This window comes from Bos grunniens, chromosome 9, assembly GCF_055505025.1.
Source record: "Bos grunniens cultivar Pamir isolate PY7600 chromosome 9, Bosgru_T2T1.0, whole genome shotgun sequence".
Lineage (NCBI taxonomy): Eukaryota > Metazoa > Chordata > Mammalia > Artiodactyla > Bovidae > Bos > Bos grunniens.
In genome coordinates this window covers 83,126,368-83,153,983 of record NC_141173.1, presented here as the reverse complement: position 1 = coordinate 83,153,983, position 27,616 = coordinate 83,126,368, and the positions used below count along the sequence as shown (strand labels likewise).

General features: G+C 37.5%; 1 protein-coding gene across 16 annotated transcripts in view; it reads right to left on the bottom strand.

The window, feature by feature from the left end:
* Positions 1-27,616, bottom strand: part of UTRN (utrophin) — a 556,162-nt gene that overhangs the window by 21,497 nt on the left and 507,049 nt on the right. For 14 of the 16 annotated variants that reach the window (XM_086318195.1, XM_086318199.1, XM_086318196.1 and 11 more), the window contains 4 exons: positions 14,127-14,263; positions 8,397-8,435; positions 8,105-8,170; positions 6,295-6,360 (listed from right to left, as the gene is read on the bottom strand). In XM_086318195.1, coding sequence (XP_086174321.1) covers positions 6,295-6,360; positions 8,105-8,170; positions 8,397-8,435; positions 14,127-14,263 — 308 coding nt within the window. The remainder of the gene's footprint in view (positions 1-6,294; positions 6,361-8,104; positions 8,171-8,396; positions 8,436-14,126; positions 14,264-27,616) is intronic. The other 2 variants (XM_086318204.1, XM_086318205.1) reach the window with 1 other exon arrangement.

The window sequence follows — 27,616 nt, the reverse complement described above, 5'->3', positions numbered from 1 at the left end:
AATGCTGGATATTAACACCAACTAAATATCTGTTTTAGATATCTGGGGACTGTCCACAGTGAAACAAATACAAACAGCTAAGAGTTAAAATTTGACCTGAGATGCATCTTGCTGTCAACATTTATATAGATTCATTTTTGGGGGGAAGTGTATGGGGCTTTAACATAATATTATTATTTTAAAAATATAATTACCATCATCATCTCTATCATTACATTCTTTAATAAGGTGTCTGGAAGAAAATTAAGACACTTTTCCCCAAAACTAAGAATTTAAATATCATTCATATATAACATATAATTTTAGTCTTAAGTGGTTTTCACAGACTATTAGTCCTAAAAGTTAAATATAAAAATAGATATAGTTGAGTTCTTAATTATACAGTCATGAGGTACTAGATTAAAGTCATTCAACATCAATAGTGTGCCCAGTGCTAAAACAGAAAATGCCACCAACATGTGGGACTGTACCAATGAAACACAATTAGACAGAACACCATTACACTGTATTTAAGTCTTGCATAGTAAACACTGTCTAGATTACAAAATTAGTACTTATCCAATGACAAAAGAACTGTGATTCATTGAATGACCTTTTGCAAGTAAGACATAAACAAAAATAACAATAATTTCCTTCCTTTAAGGATTTGTTTTGTTCCAGGCTCCAGAGTTGCAAACAGCAACGCCAGTGCAAATCATGCCTGTGCCCCAATTTGATCCTTCCACATACAACAAGATCACTTAAGAGGGGAGGTGGAGTGAGATACCCTGATGCCAACGGCCTAAGGAAATGTCCTTGGGTTTCAGCTACTCAGATTTCCCAGGACTATCCTCTTTTTGAGACAGGCCCGGTTCATTCTTTGAAATGAAAGAAAATTAAGTCATATCTGACTTGCAATCCCAAGAACCATAGCCCGCCAGGCTCCTCTGTCCATGGGATTCTCCAGGCAAGAATACTGGAGTGGGTTGCCATTACCTTCTCCAGGGGAACTTCCCAACCCAGGAATTGAACCCAGGGCTCCCACATTGCAGGCAGATGCTTTACCAACTGAGCTACTCAGGAAGCCCTGAAAGAAAATTAGTATCTTTAAAATGAATGCCTTTACGATTTCCAAGTTAGACTTTCAGAAGAAAAGGGAGTACTGTGGATTAGGTTTATGTGAGGTAAAACGCCATGAGATTGATTGAGGTCTAGGCTGAAGAAGTAGCAGCCCGTGATGCATGAAGGGTCAACAACTCTTAACACTTAGCCAGCTTCACCAGGTGGCACTAGTGACAAAGAACCCACCCGCCAATGCAGGAGACGTAGGAGACGCCGGTTTGATCCCTGTGTTGGGAAGATCCCCTGGAAGAGGACATGGAAGCCCGCTCTAGTATGCTTGCCTGGAGAATTCCACGGACAGAGGAGCCTGGCCGTCTACAGTCCATGGGGTCGCAAAGAGTCAGACACAACTGAGTGACTAACACTTTCACAGAAGATGAATGCTGTGAGGAGCCAGGGAACTGGTTCCATAGACCAATTTGAGGGACAGAGAATGGCTCAAATTGCAGGATAGGATACAGATGACTAAAAGGGCCAGGGGTAACTTAGAATTACAAGCTCAAGTCTCAAAATTTGTACCTCAAGGCAGGGGCTTTCTTTTACTGTCGACAGCTGAGACCACCTAAAAACGAAATTTGGGAGGTTGGGCACAGCAGATGTTGAATTACAAAATCTTCTCCTTGGGTCCAGACTGTGAAGCTGGAGCACAGATGCACATGAGCAGAAGCAGAACGAGGACAGAAGGGACTGGAAGGATGTGTGGATGCTCTGACCCTCCCACCTCCCCCACTGCAGGAAGCCCTCCCTTCCCACACCAGTTGAGGCAGCAAAGTGAGGCAGTCAGGCATGGTCAGGGGTGCCTGTGCCTGGAGCCAGGATGCCTGAGTCTGAATCCCAGCTCCACCACTGACTACAAAATCCTGGGCAACCTCCTTCACCTTGTGGGGTCCTGATTGCTTCCTCTATAAAGTGGTGTAATGAGAACAAGAGCATCATGGACAACCGAATAAGCACCAGTGGGCACAGTGCTTAGAACAGCGCCTGCCTGGCTCTTGCATGCGTGCATGCTCAGTTGCTTCAATTGTGTCCAACTGTTTGAGACATTATGGACTGTAGCCCACCAGGCTCCTCTGTCCATGGGGATTCTCTAGGCAAGAATACTGGAGTAGGTTGCCATTTCCTCCTTCAGGGGATCTTCCCAACCTAGGGATCAAACCCATGTCTCCTGCATTTCCTGCATTGCAGGCAGATTCTTTACCACTGAGTCTCCAGGGAAGCCCTGCCTGGCTCTTAGGAGTCTCTAAATCAAGGAGGAGATGGTGGTTGTTTTTGCACCATCACCATTATTAGTCAAGAGATATTTACTAATATTTCTTTACCCTTGCTCGGAATAACAAAAACCTCAACTCAAGAGGGCCTAGGAGTAAGGTGGAGAATTCAAGAGAGAGAAAAAATTCCAAAAATTATTGTGGAAGTTTGCTAACATACAATTTTTGGCTTAAGGCACTCTGACTTGTTTTCTTAACCCTTCCCAACAACAATAAAAATTACTAGTACCTTGGGCTTTAAATTGCTAATACTGATGTTGGTTGCCTCAAGACAGATCTGAGAGTGAAGCAGAAGAGCCAACCCTGCCTTAAAAAGCCACTGATCCCTCATTCAGAAGTTGGCAATACTGTTAGGTGGCACTGAATACTGTCATCTGTTGTCTTGGGGGATTGTATCAGGATCCTACCAAAGCCAGAGCCTTAAGAAACTTCCAGGAAAAGGCCAGGGTACTGAGAGTACATTGCACACACGTGTGTGTGCTAAGTAGCATCAGTTGTGCCCGACTCTTTGTGATCCTATGGACTGTAGCCTGCCAGGCTCCTCTGTCGGATTCTTCAGGCAAGAATACTAGAGTGGGTTGCCATGCCCTCTTCCAGGGGATGTTTCTGACCCAGGGATTGAATCTGCATCTCTTAAGTCTCTTGCATTGGCAGGCAGGTTTTTTACCACTAGCGCCACCTGAGAAGCTCCTATTGCACATATACTTCCTGCTATTATAATAGGTCCTGTAAGAAACAGATAAGCCTCATCCAAGCTAAAAGCAAAGAAAGAACAACACTGTGTCTTGTTAAGGGCAGCAGACATTTCTTACTCTATCCTGTGACCCAAGATGCTAAATTATTAGATGGGAAACTTAGCAGGAGAGCCAGGAAAATAGTAAGTTTCATTCTTAACTCTGCTCTCATGAGGAGCACTGTCAATTCAAAGGAGGGAATAGTCACCCTCATTGGGACGAGTTATCCATTGGGAGAAAAGATTATCGTATTACTTATTCACTTTGTCAAGTCAATAATGCCAATTAAAATGAAAATATTTGGGGCTTCCCTGGTGGCAAAGTTGTAAAGAATCCGCCTGTAATTCAGGAGACGCAGGTTCGATGGCTGGATTGGGAAGATCCCCTGGAGAAGGAAAAGGCAATCCGCTCCAGTGTTCTTGCCTGGGAAATCCCATGGACAGAGAAGCCTGGTAGGCTACAGTTCATGGGGTTGCAAAAGATTTGAACATGACTTAGTGACTAAACAACAGCAATGAATTTTGTCAAACCACCGGACTTTAGGTCCAAAGTAGGACTTCGAAGGTGGAGTCCTTGTTAGCATTCTCACTTGAATGATCCCTGCATGTTCACAGGAAAAGACCCTCAAAATACTCCATAGCTTAAAGTGTGGAAGAGCAATGGACTTCCAGATTGGCTTGATCAAAGTAAGACTTCTTAAAATATCCATTAAAATATTAATGTATCAGTAACTAGACAACAATTTCTCTTTAGTGATTTATACATTCTTACACTATTAATTTAATCTCCCACAAAAGGGAAAATTTGCTTCCTTGCCTTTTCCAGTACCTCGAGGCCATCACATTCCTTCACTTTCAAAGCCAGCAGTGTAGCACCTGTAAAATCTCTTTGTATCTCACCTCTGCTCCCATGGTTACCCCTCCTATCCCAAACTCTGATTCTCCTCCTTCTTACGAAGATCCTTGCGGCTACACTGGGCCCACCCAGATAACCCAGGCTAATCTCCCCATCTCAAAATCCTTAATTTAGTCACTTGTGCAAAGTCCCTCTTGCCATGTAAAGTCACAGTCATAGGTGTCAGGGATTAGGACGTGGATTTCTTTGGGGGCCTATTATTCTATCTACTTTAAATGCCCTCACCATGTTTCTGAACACTTATCCATCTCCCTGCTAGCCCATAAGATTCCTGAAGACAGCATGGACCTTTACAGGGCTGGGCACATGTCAGGGGTGTGCAGCTGAGTGTTCACCAGCAGGTTCTCTACAAGATAAATAAAGAAAAAGGCCCTGCTTTGTAGCATTTTTAATTTTTATGGTTTATATACTTTCAGTATGGCCAATTTAAAATAATGACCACTGAATGTAGAGCTGAAAAAAGATACATAGTTGCACACCACTTGACTCCCCAAGAGCACAGGTAATAGGAAAATGAGGTAAAATAACTATGATGTGATAAGTTCTGAGTATTACTTTTGTTATTATTTTAATCTAATCTGTTGGTTTGCAAGTACATACATGGGCTTCCCAGGTGGCACTAGTGGTAAAGAGCCTGCTAGCCAATGCAGGAGGTGTAAGGACACAGGTTCAGTTCTTGGGTTGGGAAGATCCCCTGGAGGAGGGCATGGCAATCCACTCCAGTATTCTTGCCTGGAGAATTCCATGGACAGAGAAGCCTGGCGGGCTACAGTCCATAGGTATATACAAATGAATTTTAATAATGTCTTTGTTTAACAAGCAGCTTACAAACTTCTTGAACATTTAACAACCAGCTCTCACAACTGCCTCCAGCATACCACCGCAACGTAAGCATGCAGTAAGTATTTTTTTGGATGGAAGAATGAGTTAATATATCTCTTGACAGTATATTAAAATGTATTCAGCTGTTAGTCATATTTTTTGTCATTTCTCAGACATTAGTGCTAAATTTAAAAGCCAATAGTGCCTTTTCTAATTTACTAAATTTGATTATTGCCTTTACTTGGATCACAAGGTGTGACAAACACATTTAAAGAATTTAAGTTTGGTTTTAATTAGTTGTTTTAAGTTTTGTTTAATTCTTTAGCTATTTCTCAACCTTGATGGAAAAATATGTTGATTTAGGATATTCAAGATACTTAACTGCTTTATAAGAAAGACATACTAGGAGTTTAAATATGAAACAAGCATTATGAATATGCTATTACCTTGTTTTGGGAATTGTTCCAAACACACAGTACATTAATAATAATGTATAAGTCACTACTGTATTGTTATAAAGAACTAACTTGCTATTTTTTGAAATTGAAAAATCTCCTGAGATCTTTTATTTATAAGCTTAATGATAGTAAAACAATTTTTAAAAAATATTGACCAGAAGACATTTCATGTGAGAGTACCTTAGGTATTTCAACTTGGCTGTCTCTACAATGTTTTTTAGTATAAAATACCTAAGAACCAAGTTCGACAACTTTCCTGGCAACCTTAGAGCTTCCCACCAGATCCAAACCACAATGACTGGGTGAGTCAACTGAACTCGACACTATTGAAATCATAGACACCATTCAGAACTGAAGATGTTAATTCCAAGGTGGTGGAGGGTGGGGAAAGCAACAAAAGCAAGATGGCACAGGACAGTGAATAATCAGAGATAAAATATCTGCCAAGAAAGGTTTTTTAAACAGCATTCTAAAGTTAATGAGGCTTTTGCTAGTTGCTAATAAAATCAAATTATTGGCAGAGGAGTTAACACCTTCCAGTGAAGGGTAAGGAGTAGATGTCCAAGCCTGTGTAGGTCATAACTATTAAATGGCAGAGATTATGGAGAAAATATGAGCACACAGAAGGAAAAGAATTTTATAGAATGACATATATTCTATAGAATTACATCTGTTAAATTAACAAGAAATATCAGATAAATGGAATGAATATCTATACCTGTATTTATAAATAAATCAATATGATTTTCCTAGGGCAGATGAGTAGCCAAATATAGGATTTTCTTCAGTAACTTATATGAAACTAAATAAATAAACATATCCAATTTATACTATCATGGCTTGAAACCATAAAATCTATGTAGACATTTTTATAACCACACTTATCAATTTTGATTTGGATCAAAATTCAGAGCCACAGTCAATGAAGATTACTTCTGACAGCCATAATATAAGAACCAGCTTTCCAAGGCAGCACTAATTTCATGATTTACTTACACACTTCCTGTGGTAGAGCTGCTATCAGTGAGGAAAGATCCATTAGTCCTTTCCATTTGGGCCAGTCTGTAAAATGAAAATAAAGAGGTTAGAGAATGTGGCCGCATAGGGTATAGTTGACTGGTACAGCCTCAGTGTTTCTTAAACTGTCCTAATTCCCACAAAATCCAGAACAGCTCAAACTCCCTAACAAGACTTTGAAATGAAAACAACCTCTAACGTTGAGTTCTGTTTCTATCACCACTGCAATAAGGACTAAAGACTTTTATTTTACATCATGTTATGTAGTTTCCTAGTGGGCCTAGATTCCTAGTTGATTTCTCAGACTCTTAAGTTAGTCTTTACTTGCTCACACATCTGGTTATGTCCCTTTCCCTCTCATGTTTAAAGATTCTCCATAATGCCTCTTTACCAAAGGACAGAAATCTTACTCCTTAGCAAGTGAAAGTGAAAGTCACTCAGTCCTGTCCAACTCTCTGCAACCCCATGGACTATACAGTCCATGGAATTCTCCAGGCCAGAATTCTGGAGTGGGTAGCCTTTCCCTTCTCCAGTGGATCCTCCAACCCAGGGATCGTACCCAGGTCTCCCGCATTGCAGGCAGACTCTTTACCAGCTGAGCCACAAGGGAAGCTCAGGAATACTAGAGTGGGTAGCCTGTCCCTTCTCCAGTGGATCTTCCTGACCCAGGAATCGAACCAGGGTCTCCTGCATTGCAGGTGGATTCTTTACCAACTGAGCTATCAGGGAAGCCCATCCTTAGCGAGTGGGCCCCACATTACTGGACTTCAGCTTCTGTCCCTTCACTCTGTCTTCTCCTTTCCCCTTTCTCTACTTGCAATTATTTAAATAAACTGTATTCTTTCTGAGCTCAATACTTTAAAGCATGTTTTTCCACTTTTTCCTGAAATTTCTACTTGGCCTAGACTCAGCTCAAATGTTACTGTTTTTATTATGTTGCTTGAACTATAGCCTTTTATTATTTATTTTTTCAGGTATTATATTTGTCCTTAAGATTTTTCATACCTTTTAAAAAAACTTTTCATTTTATTTTGAAGTATGGCTGATTAACAATATTGTGATAGCTTCAGGTGGACAGCAAAGGGACTCAGCCATACATATACATGTATCCATCCTCCTCCAAACTCTCCTCCCATCCCAGCTGCCACGTAACATTGAGTCGAGTTCCCTGTGCTATACAGGAGGTCCTTGTTGGTTATCCATTTTAAATACAGTAGTGTGTACATGTTTATCCTAAATTCTCTGACTGTCCCATCCCATCATCCTTCCCCTCAGCAACCACAGGTTGAACTATAACCTTGTAAAGCATAGCCAGTTACTACACTGTCAATGCCTGGTACATATCTGGTTGTATAAAAGTTTGTACAACCCAGTAAGACCAGCTTATACTTTTATATTATTTGGGAACTCCAAAATAAACCTCTATTGTAAAGTATTAGCATACATTTAATTACATATTGTAATTCATATGTACACCATCTCCTGAGAATACTTTCATTCATTGAAACTGGGTTACATTATCTAAATCCTATTTGTACAGTGTTTGCATTCTCATGAGCTCACTAATCACATCCCATGGAGATTTACTCAGTAGAATATATTGCAAGTGTTTGGTAAAGTGCAAATTACAGTATAGAAAGATGAAAGCCCAGATTTCAAATATAACAGAATCACCACTCCTGTAAAACTGTATCTCTTAAATCAAGGCATGTGAATGATATAAGATAATACAGAAAGAGATACATTCTGGGTGGCAGTGCAGTGGAGGGATCCCAGCAAAGTTTCTTACCGTGTAGCATACTGTTCTATTCTTGAATGGGTATCATCATGAAACAGCTGAGGAGACTGCGAAGGGCTGGAAGAGAGAAAGCAAAGAAACAGTTTTATGCCCAAATATTGACAGATATTACTATTAGGAATGTTAGCTTAGTTAAATAATGAATTTGACATGCAAACAAACCACTAGGATTGTTACCCAGGAGGCAGAACTATTATTTTAGGATAAGAGTTTAGAAATCACCCCATGCTAGTAAAACTGATTAGAACATCCGTCTTGTGCATACGGAGCTGTGGATACTCACTCATAGTGCTCCGGCCACATACTGATGAGTGTGATAGGACTGCAAAGAGGGCAGAGGGAGACAAAAGTCATAGAAAAAACACTTTAGAGCAATTTAAGACAAAAGCAGTCAGTCAGAGGGTGGGGCGTGGGATACATTCTCAATCATCTCCCACGCCTGCATTTGGTTGCCCTGAGGTCCACCATGAAAGAAGTCAAAACAAACAGAAATGACTGTTTATTCTAGAAAAGATGCTATGTATTCAAGTGCCTGCAGGGGCCTTTCCACAGATATTATAGGATATTTGTTATAGACAGCAAACACATTTAAATAGTCTGATTGGAAAAAGAAAGAGAATGCTCTAAAATAGCCCAAAATTATGGGATAATTTAAAAAGTAATGTTTCATAATGTACTGGACAGAGGTGCAATCATATTTTTTTGATTATAAATAAATTATAAATTATAAATAAAATCCAAATAAAGGTGTACACAGAGTACCTCAACCTCACAGATACACTGAAAAAAGATGCAGCCTAGATGTTCTCCTCTATACCTGGCCAAAATTCTCAATTATCCATAACTTGAAAGCAACGTTGCTAGATCATGATACACTTTTATCAAACAAAATTTTACCCAGAAGTTCTATCTAAGAAACTGATAAAAGGAACACTGTCTACTAGAATCAGAGCTTGAGATTGGAACTTGATTATTCAATATCATTCCTAGCCCTGGAGATACACTCCAGTCTCACAGCACTGCCTAGAAAACCCCAAGTCTGTAAGAAATAGCGTTTGAAAACAAATGATCCTAATTAAAAGTTAGTTCTAACCCTAACCCTTTTTTATTGGGGGTGTGGGAAGGTGTGGGGGAATACTGATGAATGTGGAAATTTAAAAGCCTAAAGAAAATTAGTTGTCTAATTAAAAAAGTCTCCTGCAAAAGCTAATGCTGGTTGAAACAAAGAAGGAAAATTTATTTTAGATCTATTTGATTCTCCTATTTCTAATATATATACATACTTAAGAAAAAGTTAATGATCTCATTATCTCCCACTGAGAAGCAAAAGTTGATGTCTGCAAAGCGAAGATTAAAAGATGATGGAAAGTCATCTTATTGGTGTGGAAAACTGAGATTCTTTGGACTTGTTTCAAAAAAAGGCATTTATCTGGTCTGTGTTTGTCAGACATTTATACTATACATAGACAATTACTCGTGTAAAACAGACACAACAATGAAACAAAACAGCATTATTCAAGTCTTTTCTTATCACTACTTTTCATTAACTCTGAAATACAGATGTTAAGTGTCAGATAAATGATTTTCTATACACTTTCCCTGGTGGCTCAGATGGTAGAGAATCTGCCTGCAATGCAGCAGACCTGGGTTCAATTCCTGGGTCGGAAGATCCCCTGGAGAAGGGAAAGGTTACTCATTCCAGTATTCTTGCCTGGAGAATTCCAAGGACAGAGGAGCTTGGCAGGCTGTTGTCCATGGGATCATAAAGAGTGAGATATGATTGAGAGACTAACACTTTCAACACTTTCTGAAAAACATAGGAACTGCCCCAGAGATCATTTCTAAAATTTAAGTATACCACAACATTTGCTGTGAGCTTTAAATATAAGAAAAATACATGTATATATATATATATATATATATATATATTTTAAATCTTAATTGAACTCAGAAAAGCTTTGTGAAACTGCTTGACTGGTTCCCGTAAAGTTAATTCAGTTAGTACAATAGTGATTCACTGAACTAAGATAAGAATGGCAGAGGCAAAAAGCTGAACTGAAGAGTGTCAAAAGAAAGCCTCTTTATGTATTATGAAAATTTCTGAGAAAAGAAAAAGATTAAAAAAAAAAAACTTTAGGCTTTATTGACTTCAAAGTACTTTGATTTGTAGAGAATATATTAACTGATAAGCTTTTTCATTTAATTCCAGAAAAAGAAAACTGGGCAATATTCTCCCTGAGTTGTTAGCCTGTGTTAGCCCAGACTTCATAATGCTGCCTCTCAACTGCGTTCCAGAGTGGTGTCTGAACAGGGTGTTTTGGCTAATCACACACTAATATGCAAGACTCTACTAAATATACTTAATGTTATAGGAAATATAATCCAGACTTTCTTTGAAGATTTTAGAGACTTTTCAGTGCCTTAAATTCTCAGCAGACTTCTCACACTTCCGTCTGTTTGCCTTCTGAAGTCCATTTGTCGCAGAGCAGGGGTCCCAGCGGCTCTAACAGATAAAGCTTCAATGCCCCCTCCCTCCTGCTCTTGAAGACTACAAACATCTTCACCTGCTTTACAAGGCTGATCATGATCTGCGTCCTGCTTTCCTTTCCACTCCCATTTCTCGTCATGATTCTCAACTTCCCATTCCAGTTTCCAAAACAGGGTTGTCTTTCGGCTTTTGAAAATGTTTGCCTTGCTGGGAAACTCTCCCTCTCCTCCCCGGGTAGCAAACACTGAGTTTTGGGCCCTATTCATCTTTCAGTCTGGGGATGAACTGTCACTTCCCGGTCCAATGCTCCCACAACCATAATTCCATTTACTATGAGATGGTTCTTGCTACCGTAAGAACTTAAAAAACCAAGAAACTCATCTATTCCACCTTAACCAATACACGTGGTAGTGTGGTTGTTTAGTCGTTAAGTTGTGTCTGACTACTGAGACCCCATGCACTTTAGCCCACCAGGTTCCTCTGTCCATGGGATTTCCCAGGCAAAAATACCAGAGTGGGTTGCCGTTTCCTTCTCCAGGGGATCTTCCCAACCCAGGGATCCAACCCGGGTTTTCTGCATTGCAGGCAAATGGAAGCCCAACCAATACCAGGGAGAGGTGCCTATTTTATTCCTTTTAATTTTCAGGGAAACTAAGCTACCTTTTTAGCCAATAAATCTCACTCAATTCTCAAATTACTTTGTCACCCTTTGAGCTTGTTTTTCAGGTATATTTTCAATGGTAATAACTCTTTCATCAAGCTCTACTCATTTATTTTGATTTATTTTTGTGAAAAAACCTTGCATAGTTATAAAATTAATTGAATAAACCGAAGCATGGGTTTGTTTACCTCCTTTTAATAACAACTAATTTTCCCATAAATCCCCTCCATGCATGCATGTATAGGGGATAAGACATTACATTTTGCAGGGATGAAAGAGAAAGAAGCAAAAGGAAACTCTAATCAGCTTCATAAATAACTTCAACACATTTACCACTTCACTGGTTTTTCTCCAATGTTCTCCTCCCACAAATAGGAGAATAAATGAAATCAAAATTTTTACTACCTATTCACATAAATTGTTACACCAGAAGATTAAGTGGCCCTGTACTAGAAAGGGCTCAGTAGAAAAATGAACTATACCAACTCCAAGAATACATTCTAGGATTAAAAAAGGAAGAAAATCTGCCCAATGTATCCAGTAGCTCATAAATCTTTTTCAAAAAAGGATCTCATGACATCTGATTTAATCTTACACTCCTTTTCTTTCCCTCATTTTCCTCTCACTGAAAATGCTGGTACATTCATCTTTGATGAAATGAAGCATCTTCAGAGTTACAGCCAAAAATCATAGCACAAAATTATTTGGCACACACTTTTCTGTTCTCTTTTCCTTTAACTGAATCACTCAGAATTATTAACGTCAGTCATTATTTTGACAGTGAAAGGCAAATTATCAAAATTGCTTAAAAGCAATTTAAAAGATCTATCTATCTGCATGACTCATACAAGGGATGTAGCTATTTGGAACATAAAATGCCAATGGTTTATCCAAAGAGTCAAAAGCACATCACTATTTCAAACCTATCAAATTACCTTGTAAATAAAACCACTGTGTGATAATTCTATGCTTCAGGCCCTTACTCTAAAGGTTATTTAGATCTGATACCAAGATAGGCAAAATTTTATCTTTATTAGGTATTCAGCATAGTTAAACTATATATTAGACACTAAAACAAATAAGAATGTATTATATACGTTTTGAAAGAAAAGGGAAAAAAGTCTATCCGCAAAACACAGACAGGATCAAAAATATACCTTTCTTTACAGATTTTAAGTATTGCAGGCAGATTCTCTACCAGTTGAGTCACTAGGGAAGCCCAAGTATCCTGGAGTGGGTAGCCTATCCCTTCTCCAGTGGATCCTCCCGATCCAAGAATCGAACTGGGGTCTCCTGCGTTGCAGGCAGATTCTTTACCAGCCAAGCTACCAGGGAATCACAAGTATTTCAATAGTATGCCTTAACTTAAAATCATTTCAATAAAATTTCTTCTTAAATGTACTGTGGAAAAAAATGACTGGGAGGCATATATCTTAATTGTATGGAATTTGATATCAAGCAAAGTTATCAAAAAGTTTGAAGTTTTTGGTATGCTTTAAATGAGTATGTGGTATTTTTGGAGCTATCTACATATAAAGCCATGCTGTATTTCTTCTTCATGCACATCCATAATATTACCTATGGAGGGATAAAAATACCCACTTTACTTTGTCTGTAGTCTTCCTTTTATTTCTTAGTAGTTAAACAAACTAAAAAAAAAAAAAATTGCATATAAATGTAGCAAAGCCCCTGGTCCAAAGGGTTTTATATGGATAAAAAAAATTGGACTAAATGGTCTATCCCTCTATTTTGACATCTTTGAGACATGGACTGTCATAATACACTGGACTGCTACTGTTCTCTAATTATCTCCCATATATACACAAAGAAGTTAACTACGAGCTTTGAAGGTTAAATGTCAACACATTTTTATAGTTCTTACTTCAGTTTTCTTTACTGTATAAGGTAGAAAACTCCACACTTCAGAGCTTCTCTTCTGTAGTTACTTGAGAAGGAATATTTCTGTAACTAGAACTCCACTATTCTTTATGACTAGGCACTCTGGTGATGATTAGCAATAAAACTTAATTTTCCCCAAGATTCAAGCATAAGAAAATTGCCTTGGCAGGCATATTTATGCTGATATTTAAAAAAAAAAGTAATTCAAAGATTTAAAATCATATTTATTTTGATCTTGACATATAATTGCTTAGTAATTTAAATTTTGTTCTTGCATTTATTCTGGTTCATTTTAAAGTTTCTTTTCATTTCAGGCTATAAACTATTATCCTTCATTTTATAATCCCAAAGTAATTTTGCAATCTGAAACTTTGTTTCATTTATGTTTGTAAACTCAAATGATATACTTTTAAGAAAACTTTGTCTATTACAGGTTCTATTTAAAGCTATCTCATTTCGCTGCCATGTTTAAGAAAAAAAGAAATTAGAAACGCAATGTGAGATTTTGATGAGATTTCATATAGATATATATCTGAAGCAAGGAATTAAACACTATTAATAAACATATTAAAATAAGTAAAATTAGTGCAAAACATATAAGAAATAGTAAAAAAAAAACCCACAAAGAGGGAAAAATGGAAAATAAAGTAATGAAAGAGCATAAATGCAACAATTTGCTTAAAGTATTTTTAAGAGTAAAAGAGATGACCAGTGCAAAGGTGGACACATTATTACGTATTTCAAAAGTTTAGGAAAACATGCAAAATTAAACCTGTGCTGTCAAAAACAGTCAAAATTCATGTTGCCAAGACTGAGCCCAAGTTTATTTGCCCTTCTTGTAGATGAAACATTTTACCAAAACACAACTTTTTTTGGGGTATCAGATTTATCTTTTGTCACTAATATAAAAGTATCAGGTATAAGAGCACATACAGATACAAGTTTAATAGTAAAATTAAACTTACGTCTCTAAGTTGTCACCTTCAAGAACTGTCTGGACAGGCAGGTAGCCAAGCCGAGGATGCTTGGCAAAGTATTTCTTCGATCTGAACTTATTCTTCAGCACCTTTGTGAAGTCCCGTACATCTTCCCCAGATGTTGTCTATGAGGTTGAAAAAAATTACACTTATCTCATTAAAATGGAAGGAGACAACTATCTACAATCAAATTAGAGCAGATGTAAATTGATGCCATTAAATGACAACACTTTCAGTAGTTCTATGTATTTTTGGAATAGCACACAAGGTCATGAGAACACATGGCAATCAAGACTCATCATTAAATATTTTCAGCAATCAGCTTATAATTTTTAATTTTCTGTTGAGAATAAGCAATAAGTAAATCATTCCCCCAATACATTAAAATCAATTTTGGCAATGTTACTCATTAATTCCTGTCACTAAAAAAGCTGCAATTTGCTGCTATTAAACACTTGGTGATGATGTATTCTGGATATTATATGATTTTAGCTAAGTAATGAGGCACACACATCCTCATAATTCACCTATATATATATGTATATATATACATATATCCTGTACCGACTTCACAGAAGCCAGCACAAATTGTAGTCTAGCAAAGGAGAAAACAGTACACAAGACAGAAAGCCCAGGGCCACGTTGGTTCTCTGTACTGCAAGGAATACTCTCAGATTCTTTGTTCTTTCCCATCCATATAAACGTATACTTATTTGACATGGGACTTTCCAGGTGGCACAGTGGTAAAGAATCTGCCTGCAATGCAGATGTGGGTTCAATCCCTGGGTCATGAAGATCCCCTGGAGTAGGAAACACAGCCCACTCCAGTATTCTTGCCTGGAAAATTTCATGGATACAGGAGCCTGGCAGGCTACAGTCCATGGGGTCTCAAAGTGTCAGATATGACTAAGTGACTGGAGCGCACATACACACACACACACACACACATACACACACACACAGAGCATGCATTTGACATGGACTAAATTACTAATGGTGATATAAAATGTGACTTTTTAAAAAAGCATTTCAATATGATTAGTTAATATAATCGTTTAGGGTGACTGACCTACCTGCCACCCACTCCCCCCAGCCTTTGCACCCTCCTCAGTCTGTCTTTTCCCTCCTGACAAGCATGCCCTGGATTCACACAAACTTGTTTTGCAAACAAAAGCTTAACAAAGTATTATTTTTTGAAACAACTGAATTGAGTCAATCCTTACATGGTTTTGTTACTTTCTATTTGCTCTCATGACACCTAAATATGTTTTCTTCTAGTAAACAATTAAGGGAATTTTTGATTCTCTATGGAGAAGGTAATGGCAACCCACTCCTGTTTTCTTGCCTGGAGAATCCCATGGACAGAGGAGCCTGGTGGGCTACAGTCCATGGGGTCGCAGGAGTTGACACGACTTAGCGACTAAACAACTACTACTACTACTACTTGATTCTCTAACCTTGAAGAGCAGAGAGATAACATAAATCAGCCCAAGCTGTGTATACATCCGTTTTCTCTTTATTTAAAAGAATATGTATAGCAAGCAAAGCCCATGTTATCACTGGACCTTGCTATCAGACCCACAATGTCAAATCTTTTTCTGAGTAACAAAGAAGAAACTATATAATACCTGCATTATATAGATACAGACCCTCCCAAAATATGATGTGTAGAAAATAAGCTACTGGTGCTGCTGCTGCTGCTGCTAAGTCGCTTCAGTCGTGTCAGACTCTGTGCGACCCCATAGACGGCAGCCCACCAGGCTCCCCTGTCCCTGGGATTCTCCAGGCAAGAACAATAAGCTACTAATTGGGGGAGGCGGGGAAAGAATCCAAGGCACTCTATACAGGGAAAAAGGGTTGCTATGAGATGCTGGTTTAGGGGTATTTATCTCTAACCAGGCAGAACAGGGGAGAGGCACAGATCACAGCTGGGAATAAAGAAGGCAATATTTAGAGACGGTCCTGAGAATAAAGCCAAAAGGATATATCTCTGCTATAAAGGACATTTGGACTTTCAGCAATGGGTATCACAGCCGCAGATCATTAAGTTTATAGATATGTTTATCCTGAATATTTTGGTAAATATAAAAAAAAAAGGAGCTTTCCATGATAGAAATACAAAAAGAAGGCCCCATGCAAGAATAAGCATTTATGACCCAATTTATTTCTGTGTCTGCTCTTAACACATTGTTAATATACAAGGAGATAGGGAAGTAACGGCCTCCAGCTTTTACTTGGTCTATTTTCATCTGGCAATAAAAGAGTTTATATTGTTCGGATCAGTGATTTTCAAGCCATATCCAGGTCTCTAACTCAGGCAACCCTGTGTGGGCGGGTGGGAGAAAGGCCAGGTGGGCAGGGCACCAGGCCACTTTCCCAGTGTGCCTCCTCCAGGACAGCCTACAATACAGGGCCCTTAGGTATATTCATGGTGGTGTGCAACCATCATCACTATCTAATTCTAGAATAGCATCATCACCTCAAAAAGAAAGAAAGCCTGTACCCATTAGCAATCATTCCCACCCCCACTACCACCCCCATCTCCTCCCCTCAGCCCCTGGCAACCGCTAATCTACTTTCTGTTTCTATGGATGTGTCTATTCTGGACATTTCTTATAAATGGAATCATATAATATATGGTTTTCTGTGACTGGCTTCTTTCACTAAGCATAATGTTCTTCTAGCTTATCTCTATTTGGGTTTCATTGTGAACTCTTGATGGGGAAAAAATGACATATCATTTAAAAGTACAAGTCCCATTCCACATCACACATTCTTTAGGTAAAGACATTCACGATATGGAAGAAGAAAGCAAAACCAGACAACCAATGAAAACCCTTCTCTCTCCCACAAAAAACATACAAAAAACAACTACCTGCCTCCCAAAAAGTTATAGAAGGGGTTTCTGATAATGCTCAAATTTTATTTTTAGAAAAAAATGAGTGCATTCTTATATAAAGAATGCTAATGAGGAGAAAGCGCCCTCATAATCTAAGGGCACTAAATTTGCTATCACCATAAACTTTATACAATATTAAAAGAAAAAGTGAAAAGCAATTCATCCCACAGAAATGTAATTCCTTAGTTGAGACAGAACCAAGAAAATGAATTATGCCTATTTTCTCACCAAAAAAGGTTAAAATATATTTGTATATATGTGGTCTAATTTGCTATCTAATGATAGTACCTAAAATTTCTCTGTTCGAAGGTGCTTGAGCAACAGTTGGTAAAAAGGTCAAATAGAGGACCACCCACCTAACACAATCAATATCATCAAACTCAACTCCGTCTCCATGCTAGTATGGAGAGTTGTTCTTTTTTAAGAAAACAGCTATTGATAATACGATGTGAAGATGAAATTGAAAGGATCATTCATTACTACACAAATTATCCAGCATTTTAACTTATCCATGCATTTCCTGAAAGACTTGGTTTTATTGCTCTAAGCAAAGAAATAAAAAGAACAAAAGATTTTGTAGATCTCAGTAGATGTAATGAGGGTGATGTATCAGCACAGAAGTCTCACCTTACAAACAGCTTTCCTTGAATTTCTTTTTACTATCAAGTGTGATGAGACCATCACCACTTTTTTGACCCAAAAGGAAAGTGACACTAAGGCTTAGAGGGATTCAGATCAAGAAGGTCAGGAAAACTTGCAAACCTACGTCTGTTCACCAGACTGGCACTGTGTCATCTCTAAGAAAAACTAAACAGTTTTAAGTTTTGTAAGAAAAAGAAGTCACAGCCATTGATTAAACTATTATAATATTCTGAATTTGCCCTTTAATTTAAATAAAGTCCTACCAAGATACCCTGTGGCTGATTTTTACAAAATTTATATTAAAATGTCACTTTCTAATTTTAAATTGCATATCTAAGAAATGTTCAGTGGAAGTACAATTAGAAAAAAATACACCTGAAAGAGAAAAAAGAAACATTAAAATTACCAGTTCCTCTATCACCCAGAGATAATCAGTCTTAAAATGTCTGGTACTGGATCAATTTATTTTTAATCCTTTTTATGGCAAAATAAAAGACATATATAAAACTCTATACAGCAGACATATGGTTTAATAAAATAAATTATATGGTAAATACCATCAAGTCAGGAAATTGAACTTTGTTGGACATTCCAGAAGACTTGTTCCAGTTATAACCCCTCCCTCCTCCATAAAACCATCATCCTCATTTTTGTAACAGTAATTTCCTTGTGTTTTAAAAGTAGTTTTATCACTCCAGTGTCTGTCCTTAGATCCTATAGTTTAGTTCAGCTCATTAAAAAAAATATGATATATTTAAAGTCACTTTCAATCTACCAGATTTCTTCTTCATACTGTCTATTTTCTTACAACTTATCTGTTGGAAAGCCAGGCAATTCGACCAGTAGCGTTTTCTATTGTCTAGATTTTGCTGGCTGCACATTTTTGTTGCAGTTTAGCATGCTTCTTCAAATTGGCGGCGGGATCCAGAGAATACCTGAGACTCAGGTTTGCACTTCTGGCAAGATTACTGGTGGTGTTTCATAGGATTATAGGAGACATGTGATGTCTGGTCATATCTATCATGTACTTCCTAGCACCTTTCATGCTAAATTCCTATATCCATCCAATGAGGACTTTTAAACGGTGATATTCTATCATTCATTTATAGTTTAAAAAATGAAAGACATCCTCCCCATCTGTTTAGTTGCTCAGTAGTACAGTTCAAGAAAGGCAAGATTACATGTTTGATTTTTCTCTTTTATTGACCACTTTGCTCTGTAATGGACTGGTTTTGTATCATCTTCCAAAGATGACCAATTTTTAAATTGTTTCAAAATATCATTATGAATTCATAGATTAATATATTTATGAGTTTTCATCTATTGATGAAAGGGTCAATTACAGTTGACCCTTGCACAACATGGGTTTGAAATACGTGGGTCCACTCGTATACTATTTTTTTCACTGAATATGCACAATAGCACTACACAAACTATGAATAAGGAGGACCCACTGTAATGGATTTTCCACTGTTCGGAGGGTTGGTACTCCGAATCCCTGAGCTGTTACAGGGTTAACTATATTTTCATTACTGAAGCTCAAACTGTCCCAACTTTGGCCTGTAGGGGGCCTCTTCCTGGTTGTCCTGTTTAAGTTCTACTAAGCTGTGTATATGTTAATCGCTCAATCGTGTCCAATTCTTTATGACCCTATAGACTGTAGCCCGTCAGGCTCCTCAGTCCGTGGAATTCTCCAGGCAAGAATACTGGAGTGGGTAGCCATTCCCTTCTCCAGAGGATCGTCCTGACCCAGGGAACAAACTCAGGTCCCATGCTTTGCAGGCAGACTCTTTGCTGTCTGTAACAATGTATTTAATGTTGTTAATCCATCAGTCCCTAGGATGTTATTTCTCTAGTTACTTAAGTTATCTCAAGTCTAGCCTCTCAAAAATTCCCCAAGAAGTGTTCATAGGGCCAATATTACCTGAGTTCTTACATGTTGATGACAGACTTCCTGTGTTCTTTGCTAGTTACTAGAAAGTTGGTTTTTCTAGATATAAAATCCTTGGCTCATATATTTTTCCCTTGAGTTTCTTAAGTATGTTCCTGCATTTTCATTTGTATAAAGCATTGGTATCGAAAAGTCTGATGGTTATTTAATTTTCTTTCTTTTCTAATTCAGTTTTTTTTTTGTTTGTTTAAATGACCAAAAAGACTTTGTTTTACTTCAAAGACAAGTATATTCCAGGTATATACCAGGATATTCCATAGTGTTGGAGAGCTCAGGCATAATACACTTTTTCAGTATAGAGATTCACTTTTTCCTTTTTTTTTTTTTGGAGAATGGAAAGATTTTTCTCTATAAAATAATTTTGGAAGTAGAATTGATTAGTTTTCCTTATTTTCTGGCATTTTTATTAATAGTGCTTGTTCTACTTTGGGTTTTTTCTTCATGGACTCATATTGTCCATATTTTCCATTTTTTCTTTTTTTTTATGACTGTCTTCAATATTTTTCTCTTGATCCTTTATGTTGCTTTCTTTACTTCTCTTTGAAGTTTTTTTTTTGCTATACAGTATATTCTCATTAGTTATGTTTTATACACAGTATCAACAATATGTGTCAATCCCAATCTCCCAATTCAACCCCCTCCACCACTGCTTTCCCCTTGGTATCCTTAAAATTTGTTCTCTACCTCTGTGTCTCTATTAACTTTTCTTTGAGCTTTAAAGTTCGCCTCTTATTCACCTTCTATTTTTTTTATGGTATTTATGTGCTCTGTTTTTTAAGACTGAAATTAATTAGTTTTAACTTTCAAAATTATTTTTCTTTTATTTCTAGTTTTTTCCTGAGTTCTATTACCCCAAATATGACAAAGGGGCATACCAATCAGTTGTTAAAGTGACTTGAAAACAGCTAGTGCTAGAAGAACACTCTGATCCTCGTCTTTGCCCCCTGAAAGCGGGAAGTCATCTCCCATGTAAAAGGTAGTCTCCCTATAGCAGGAGGGACAGAGACATCCTTATCAATGGAAAGAGGGACTTCAAGGCCAAGAAAGCTGTGTAAACCATCTGCTTAGATGCTTCACTAAATGGTACCCAAGCCTAAATTTCCTCGCATTATCAGTTCTTCACAAAGTTATTTTGCTGGTGTTTGCTTGTCTTAAAGGTACAGAAGCTGCCTGCTTTGGTCACTTCTTTGAGTCTCTCATATGCACAAAATTAACGTTAGATTTTCTTCTGTTAATCTATCTCGTGTCAATTTAATTATTAGATCAGCCAGAAGAATCTAGAAAAGGAAGAGGTAAATTTTTTTTCCTCCCCAACAATATCTTGCAAGTTTTGTGACTGGTATGGCTTGTTACCACCTAGGTTTATTTTGGGGATATCTCACTACCTAGTTTTGTCGTAAATATTATCCAGAGGTTTGGTACTGCTGTCTACCTGCTGTGTCTCTTTTTATGTCACTGCTTTACTAATGGGAAGAAAATGGCAGAGGCAAATAGGCTGAAAAACTCTGAAGCCACTGCTACCACCATCTCCCCCGAATCCTTCTGGATTGATTTGTAACAATTATGTGAGAACTCACTTATTCAAACAAGGACTTTCATTCAAACTGTCATTTTTGGAAATCTAAGGAAGGTGAGTCACTGTGAAAAACATTTTAAAATTGAACCTACATAGACAAGTGGGTACTTAGGTTTTCTTTCACTACTGTGCTGCTACTAAGTAGCAGTGAGATAATAATGAAAACTTATTTGGATAATAACAAGTAATTAGTTCTTGACTTGGTCCCTACCAACTAGTACAAATCAATTATTTAAAATGTGTTGCTGAATTATAAAAGGCAGCCTGCAGTAACTCTCTACCAAAACCCCCAAAACTCCTGTGTAAGCTGGCATGAGATCATTTTTAACTCTTGAATTCTATTTCAAAAAACAAAACTATATTCATTTTAAATCTTCTAAAAATTTCTTTGGTCAATTCATAACTTGGGATAGCAGTATTATCTAATTCTTTACCAAATGCTCCCAACATCATATTTTTAACTTAACTACATATATGCATAAGTTATAGGCAGAGGAAAACAGGCTAGAACAAGGAGGAAAATCAAAGTTACGTAAGAAACAATATGATCTTTGGCACATGACTAGAATAATTAAATAATACTATTTAGGCCACGCACAAGTACAAAAACCACTGTTGAACAAGATTCTCATTAGCAACATTTACTTCTTAAATATATAGTCAATAGTCTCAAATGACAGATGCAAAGTGTAAAAAGCACACTGCATTATCATAGGGCTAATCTTAAAGACATTCTAATAGTTTTTTAAAGAATGAAAAACAACCTCTCAGTTTTGCTTTAAGTTTCAGTGATTTCAACAATGATATTCAACAAGAATTCAGACACTGAATTCTATAGGTAGGATGAAATTAGTAAGACAAGCTTCAGAGCATTCTCAGTTCTAATGGAAAAACATGAAACCAAAATATTAGCATTAAAAAAATCATCAAGGGGTCAAGAGTAAGTAGAGTAAATGAGTCATCCAAACAATAGATTTTGTTCAAATGTCACCTTAAAAGTGAACAACGCAATCTAAATGCACTCAACTTACTGGGATAACAATGTAGACTGGGCAAGAACTAAAAAACCACTTAGGATGCTGAGGTCAGAGAAATAGCAATGATGCTGCGTTTTTAGCATATTGGCAATGTCCCAAGTCTCATCCGAAGAAGTAAGACTGCCAGAAACAAACTACACTAACTCAGTGGAGAGCTTTCCCAAGAATGAATCTGCATGTTCTATATTTGATGTTTATAGCCCTATGAATACATTGATGTTGGCAGGAGTAGGGAGGGGTCAACAAAACAACTATGCCTAGTTTTTTTCCTTTGTTCTTTTTGTTTCTTGCCAGTGACATATTGTTTGTAAAAAAAGGAGTGATTTCACTTTTAGCTTTAAAAATAAAACTTTTTCTGTTTTTTTCAGAAGGAAACTGATTTTTCTATACCTCTAAAAACACTAAAAATATGAAATTTTATTTTCCCCCATGTGTTAACCAATAGTGAGAAGAATATTCTTGAATCTATTTCTTTAAAAGTAACATACACTTTCTAAAAAAATGCAATAAAAGTCTGTTCTAAGTGTTGCTAACTTTTAATAGACTGTTACCTATCTTCTTCTCTTCTCACCAGGAACTCAACATGGCTATCAGAACAGACTAGTCCTGTGCAAACCCAGCATGTAAGGGAGAATTTTGCCTTGATTCCACTCCCAACAATTTGAATGCTGGAAGTAGCTGATGTTGCTGACTTTGCTAGAAATAAAATTTTACAAATATCTCATCCCTTTTCCCTGAGCTAACATGACTCTCAAAACATCTTCCAATCTGGGCTACCGCTTCAGTTCCTGATGTCCGTATTTACCCATGAGTAAGCACTCTGTTCACTTTCCCCACTTTCGCAATGTGGATCAGGCCCCCATCCACAGACGCACACAGCCTCTATTAATCTTTTATTTATTTTTTCCCTTTTAGCTGTTAGTGTGGATGCTGTGTTTTACTTATGAACACATTCCCCTACATCTTGTTCATAACTGCAATTCAACCTTCCTCTTTCAGTGAATACTGATGCTCCCATGACAATACCATCTCCCCTACAATCCTTTCCATCACGGACTATAGAATCAAAGAACAAGAATAAAGGAGGTCTGTGCCATTTCCCCCTTAGCCTCAGCCTTAGTATCTATGACCAATATGCCTATCTGCTCCCCTTTGACTGCTCTTGGCCAATTGCAGCTATCATCAGTCACTTCTTTCTAGAGACATACTTATGATCTTCTAAATGCCATCTCATCTCTAAAACCTCCTATATTGCACCTCTATCATACACTGGGGGCTGGCCCCACCTTGGGCTTCATTCTAACTTAAAACATCTTTCAAATTTGAATTTTTAATTCAAAAAAATTCAAAAAAAACCTTTCAGTAACTCAAACCTTCAGGCTCTTGCTCCTACTTCTTGCCCCCATTATCTTGATCTAGAGCCTCCAAACCCCTTTGGTTTCTTCAACATGAGGTTCAGTTCAATTCAGTCGCTCAGTTGTGTCCGACTTTTTGTGACCCCATGAATTGCAGCACACCAGGCCTCCCTGTCCATCACCAACTCCCGGAGTTCACTCAAACTCACGTCCATCGAGTCAGTGATGCCATCCAGCCATCTCATCCTCTGTTGTCCCCTTCTCCTCCTGCCCCCAATCCCTCCCAGCATCAGTCTTTTCCAGTGAGTCAACTCTTCGCATGCGGTGGCCAAAGTACTGGAGTTTCAGCTTTAGCATCATTCCTTCCAAAGAACACCCAAGGCTGATCTCCTTTAGAATGAACTGGTTGGATCTCCTTGCAGTCCAAGGGACTCTCAAGAGTCTTCTCCAACACCACAGTTCAAGAGCATCAATTCTTTGGCACTCAGCTTTCTTCACAGCCCAACTCTCACACACATACATGACCACTGGAAAAACCATAGTCTTGTAGCCCAAATCAATTCTAGTATCATTAACACCTTTGAATCACGCCCTGCCTTGGCCTTCAATTCTACCTACCATCTTTTCATTCCAAACTCACTAAGCAATGATGGAATCACAGACTGCAAATCCTTGCCAACCAACCTCAGCTGCACTCTGCAGCAATGGAGCAATTTACTCATCTCTTGGTGACTCATGCTTGCCTCCAGTAGCGTTTCCAAATGTTTTGCTTTCTCATTCATGTTTAACTATCCAGCTTCTCTCACTGTCAGTTATTGCATGAACTCTTATAAATCATACATGAAATACATCATCCCCCTCTCTAATTTAAAGAACTATCTACTGTATGTCCTAACGTAAAAATATTTCTAATTGGAATTAAATTTAGTTACTTACAACAGAGAACATAGACCCTTTAAAAAATCAAATTATGGTAATTTTCACTGTGAAATTAAATGATCATTAACTCATTGCAATAAACAAAAAACTTAAAATTTGAGTATCTTGCATATAAAATGTAACTATTTTAAAAAATAAATGTTAATCCAGAATTCAAACATACAGTACACAGGTAACAAGAAAAATATGTGAGTATTATCTTAGTCCATAAGCTTAAAAAAACATTATATATAGCCCTGTTGAATTTATCTACATAAAAGCCTTTTTTCTCTCTTTTGTTATTTTTTTTCTATATCTCTAGTAACAAGTAAAATGCCTGGTATACTCAACAAATACAATATTCCCAGCAAGCATACATAAAACACTGTTAATGAGCTAAACTGTATATATATTTCCCAAATGTAGATAAATCACTAAATCCATGCCACTGACTTTAAACAAATCACTTACTTTCTCTAAGACTTAGTCTTTTTTAAAAAATGAGGATGACTTAGGTATTTTCTTAGACTCTTTCCAGCTTTAATACTCCATAAATAGTATTTATAATATCAGGTATGAGCACATTCAGTTTTTGTGTACCAGAATTAACCATGCATATTAGGAAAGGTATGAGTCATCCTTGTCCCAAGGAGAGAAAAAGATAGTTGAAGAGGCAAAAACACCAACAGAGAAAACAATGCAAGGTAACACAGAATCAAATACCAAATGGTAAAGCAGAGGCTAGTGGTCAAAACCACAGAATGACCTGTTTTGTTGAGCAAAGGCAAAAATATTTGGGAAGATTGCACACACAAAATAAGAGTCATGCTGTTTTCATGAAAAAGTGGGATTTTCAAATGAATGGAGAAATAATGGTAACAAGCATTAAATATAGTTTATGTCATACTGTCTGTTTTAGATGAACTCTTTTGGGGCCTCATGAAAGAATTTTAAATGTACAAATCTGGATTATAGAATGGTGGAGAGGAAATAAGAGTTTTAAAAAGTCATTTCCTAGCAAAAGAAAAATTTTATTTCATTTCTGTAGATAAATGCTTTACTATCAATTTCATAAAATATCTTCATAAATTAGGATAGTTAATTCATACACTATTAGTCATTCTACACCTAAAGACAATAGATAGGTAATACAGTGTTTTTCAAGATACATTTGAAAAAAATATTTTTTGAGCTTTGAGGGTTTAAAATAAGGCTTATAAGCTTTGGAAAGCTTTTACCAACAGAAGCATTCAGATTCAGCTGAAAAACAAACTTGAATGGGAAAGAAATCAAGTCAGTAATATGACTAGGGTATTTTCCTAACTATAAGCGGAGATGCACTATAAGAAATGCCAACATCAGGATTTATACAGAAAGGTCTAATCCATTTAACATTTAAGTGGTGCTTACTATGACTGTATTGAAAAATTCACATTTGAGTTCATTTTATAAGGCAGACATCAGATGAGTTGACAGAACACTGGATAAAAGATGAATATACCATAAATGAATAAAGCTCACTGAAAGAAAAAGAAATTTTGGAAAGCAGTTAAATCAAATAATTCATTACTATTTGAATTTAATAGTATGTCTTTTAAAGATTCAATTTATATATATTTTTAGCCATTTTATCAAAAGTTGTGGGGTCAAATGTAGAGAATAACCTGCCCTAAGAGGTGACTGATGAGTAGGTTGCTGATTAATATTGCTATGCAAACTTCAGAAAGGGGCAAAAAACCCTCCCAGAACACATCTTCGAAAAGGAAGCCATCCTATACAATGCAGGGCAAGCTGTACTCTTAGGCATAATAACAGTGATTTTGCAAAGACAAGGTAACAAGAAGAGCTTTGGGTAACTTAGATTTTATCCTAAAATGATAGCCAGAGAGTAAAATTCATCACTGTATCCGTGGTTCTCAAGCTCACCCCACTGACCACAGATTGATGCTGAAGAGCCATAGATTTCAAACTGTGGGTGTTTCTCAAAATCATTATGAATTATTATTATGAATCATTATGAAGGCCAAGAAAAATAGTAATTTTAAACACTTTTACTGAATTCATTGTTGTTCTTTAGTCTCTAAGTCATGTCTGACTCTTTTGTGACTCCATGGAATGTAGCCCCCAGGATCCTCTGTCAATGGGATTCTCCAGGCAAGAATACCAGAGGGGGTTGCCATTTCCTTCTCCAGGGGAACTTCCCAACCCAGGGATCGAACCTGGGTCTCCTGAGTTGGCAGGCAGATTTTTTACTGCCGAGCCACTGGGGAAGCCTTACTGACTTTGTTGTTGTTCAGTCAATCAGTTGTGTCCGACTCTTTGCAACCCCATGGACTGTAGCACCCCAGGCTTCCCTGTCCTTCACCATCACCTGGAACTTGATCAAATTCATGTCCATTGAGTTGATCCCATCCAACTGTCTCATCCTCTCTCATCCCCTTCTCCTCCTGCCTTCAGTCTTTCCCAGTATCAGGGTCTTTTATAATGAGTCAGCTCTTTGCATCAGGTGGCCCAGTACTGGAGCTTCAGCTTCAGCATCAGTGCTTCCAAATCAGGACTGATTTCCTTTTGGATTGATTGGTTTGATTTCCTTGCCATCCAAGGGACTCTCAAGAGTCTTCTCCAACACTACAGTTCAAAAGCATCAATTCTTCCATGCTCAGCCTTCTTTATGGTCCAACTCTCACATCCATACATGACTACAGGAAAAACTACAGCTTTGACTATACAGATCTTTGTTGGCAAAGTAACGTCTCTGCTTTTCAAAATGCTGTCTACTGACTTTATACATCTTAAAATGTGTAGTCACTTTTATACATCTTTAATGTATATTTACTTTATGATTTTTCCCATGTTGACATTAGTTCTTTATAATCAGTTTCCTAAATTTCTAGCTATAATTATGCAAATTTCAATATATGTGTTGTACTGCGCTTAGCTGCTTCAGTCATGTCCAACTGTTTGTGATCCTATGGACTGTAGCCCTCCAGACTACTCTGTTCATGGAATTCCCCAGGCAAGAATACTGGAGTGGGTTGTCATGCTCTCCTCCAGGGGATCGTCCCAACTCAGGAATTGAACCCAGGTCTCCCACATTGCA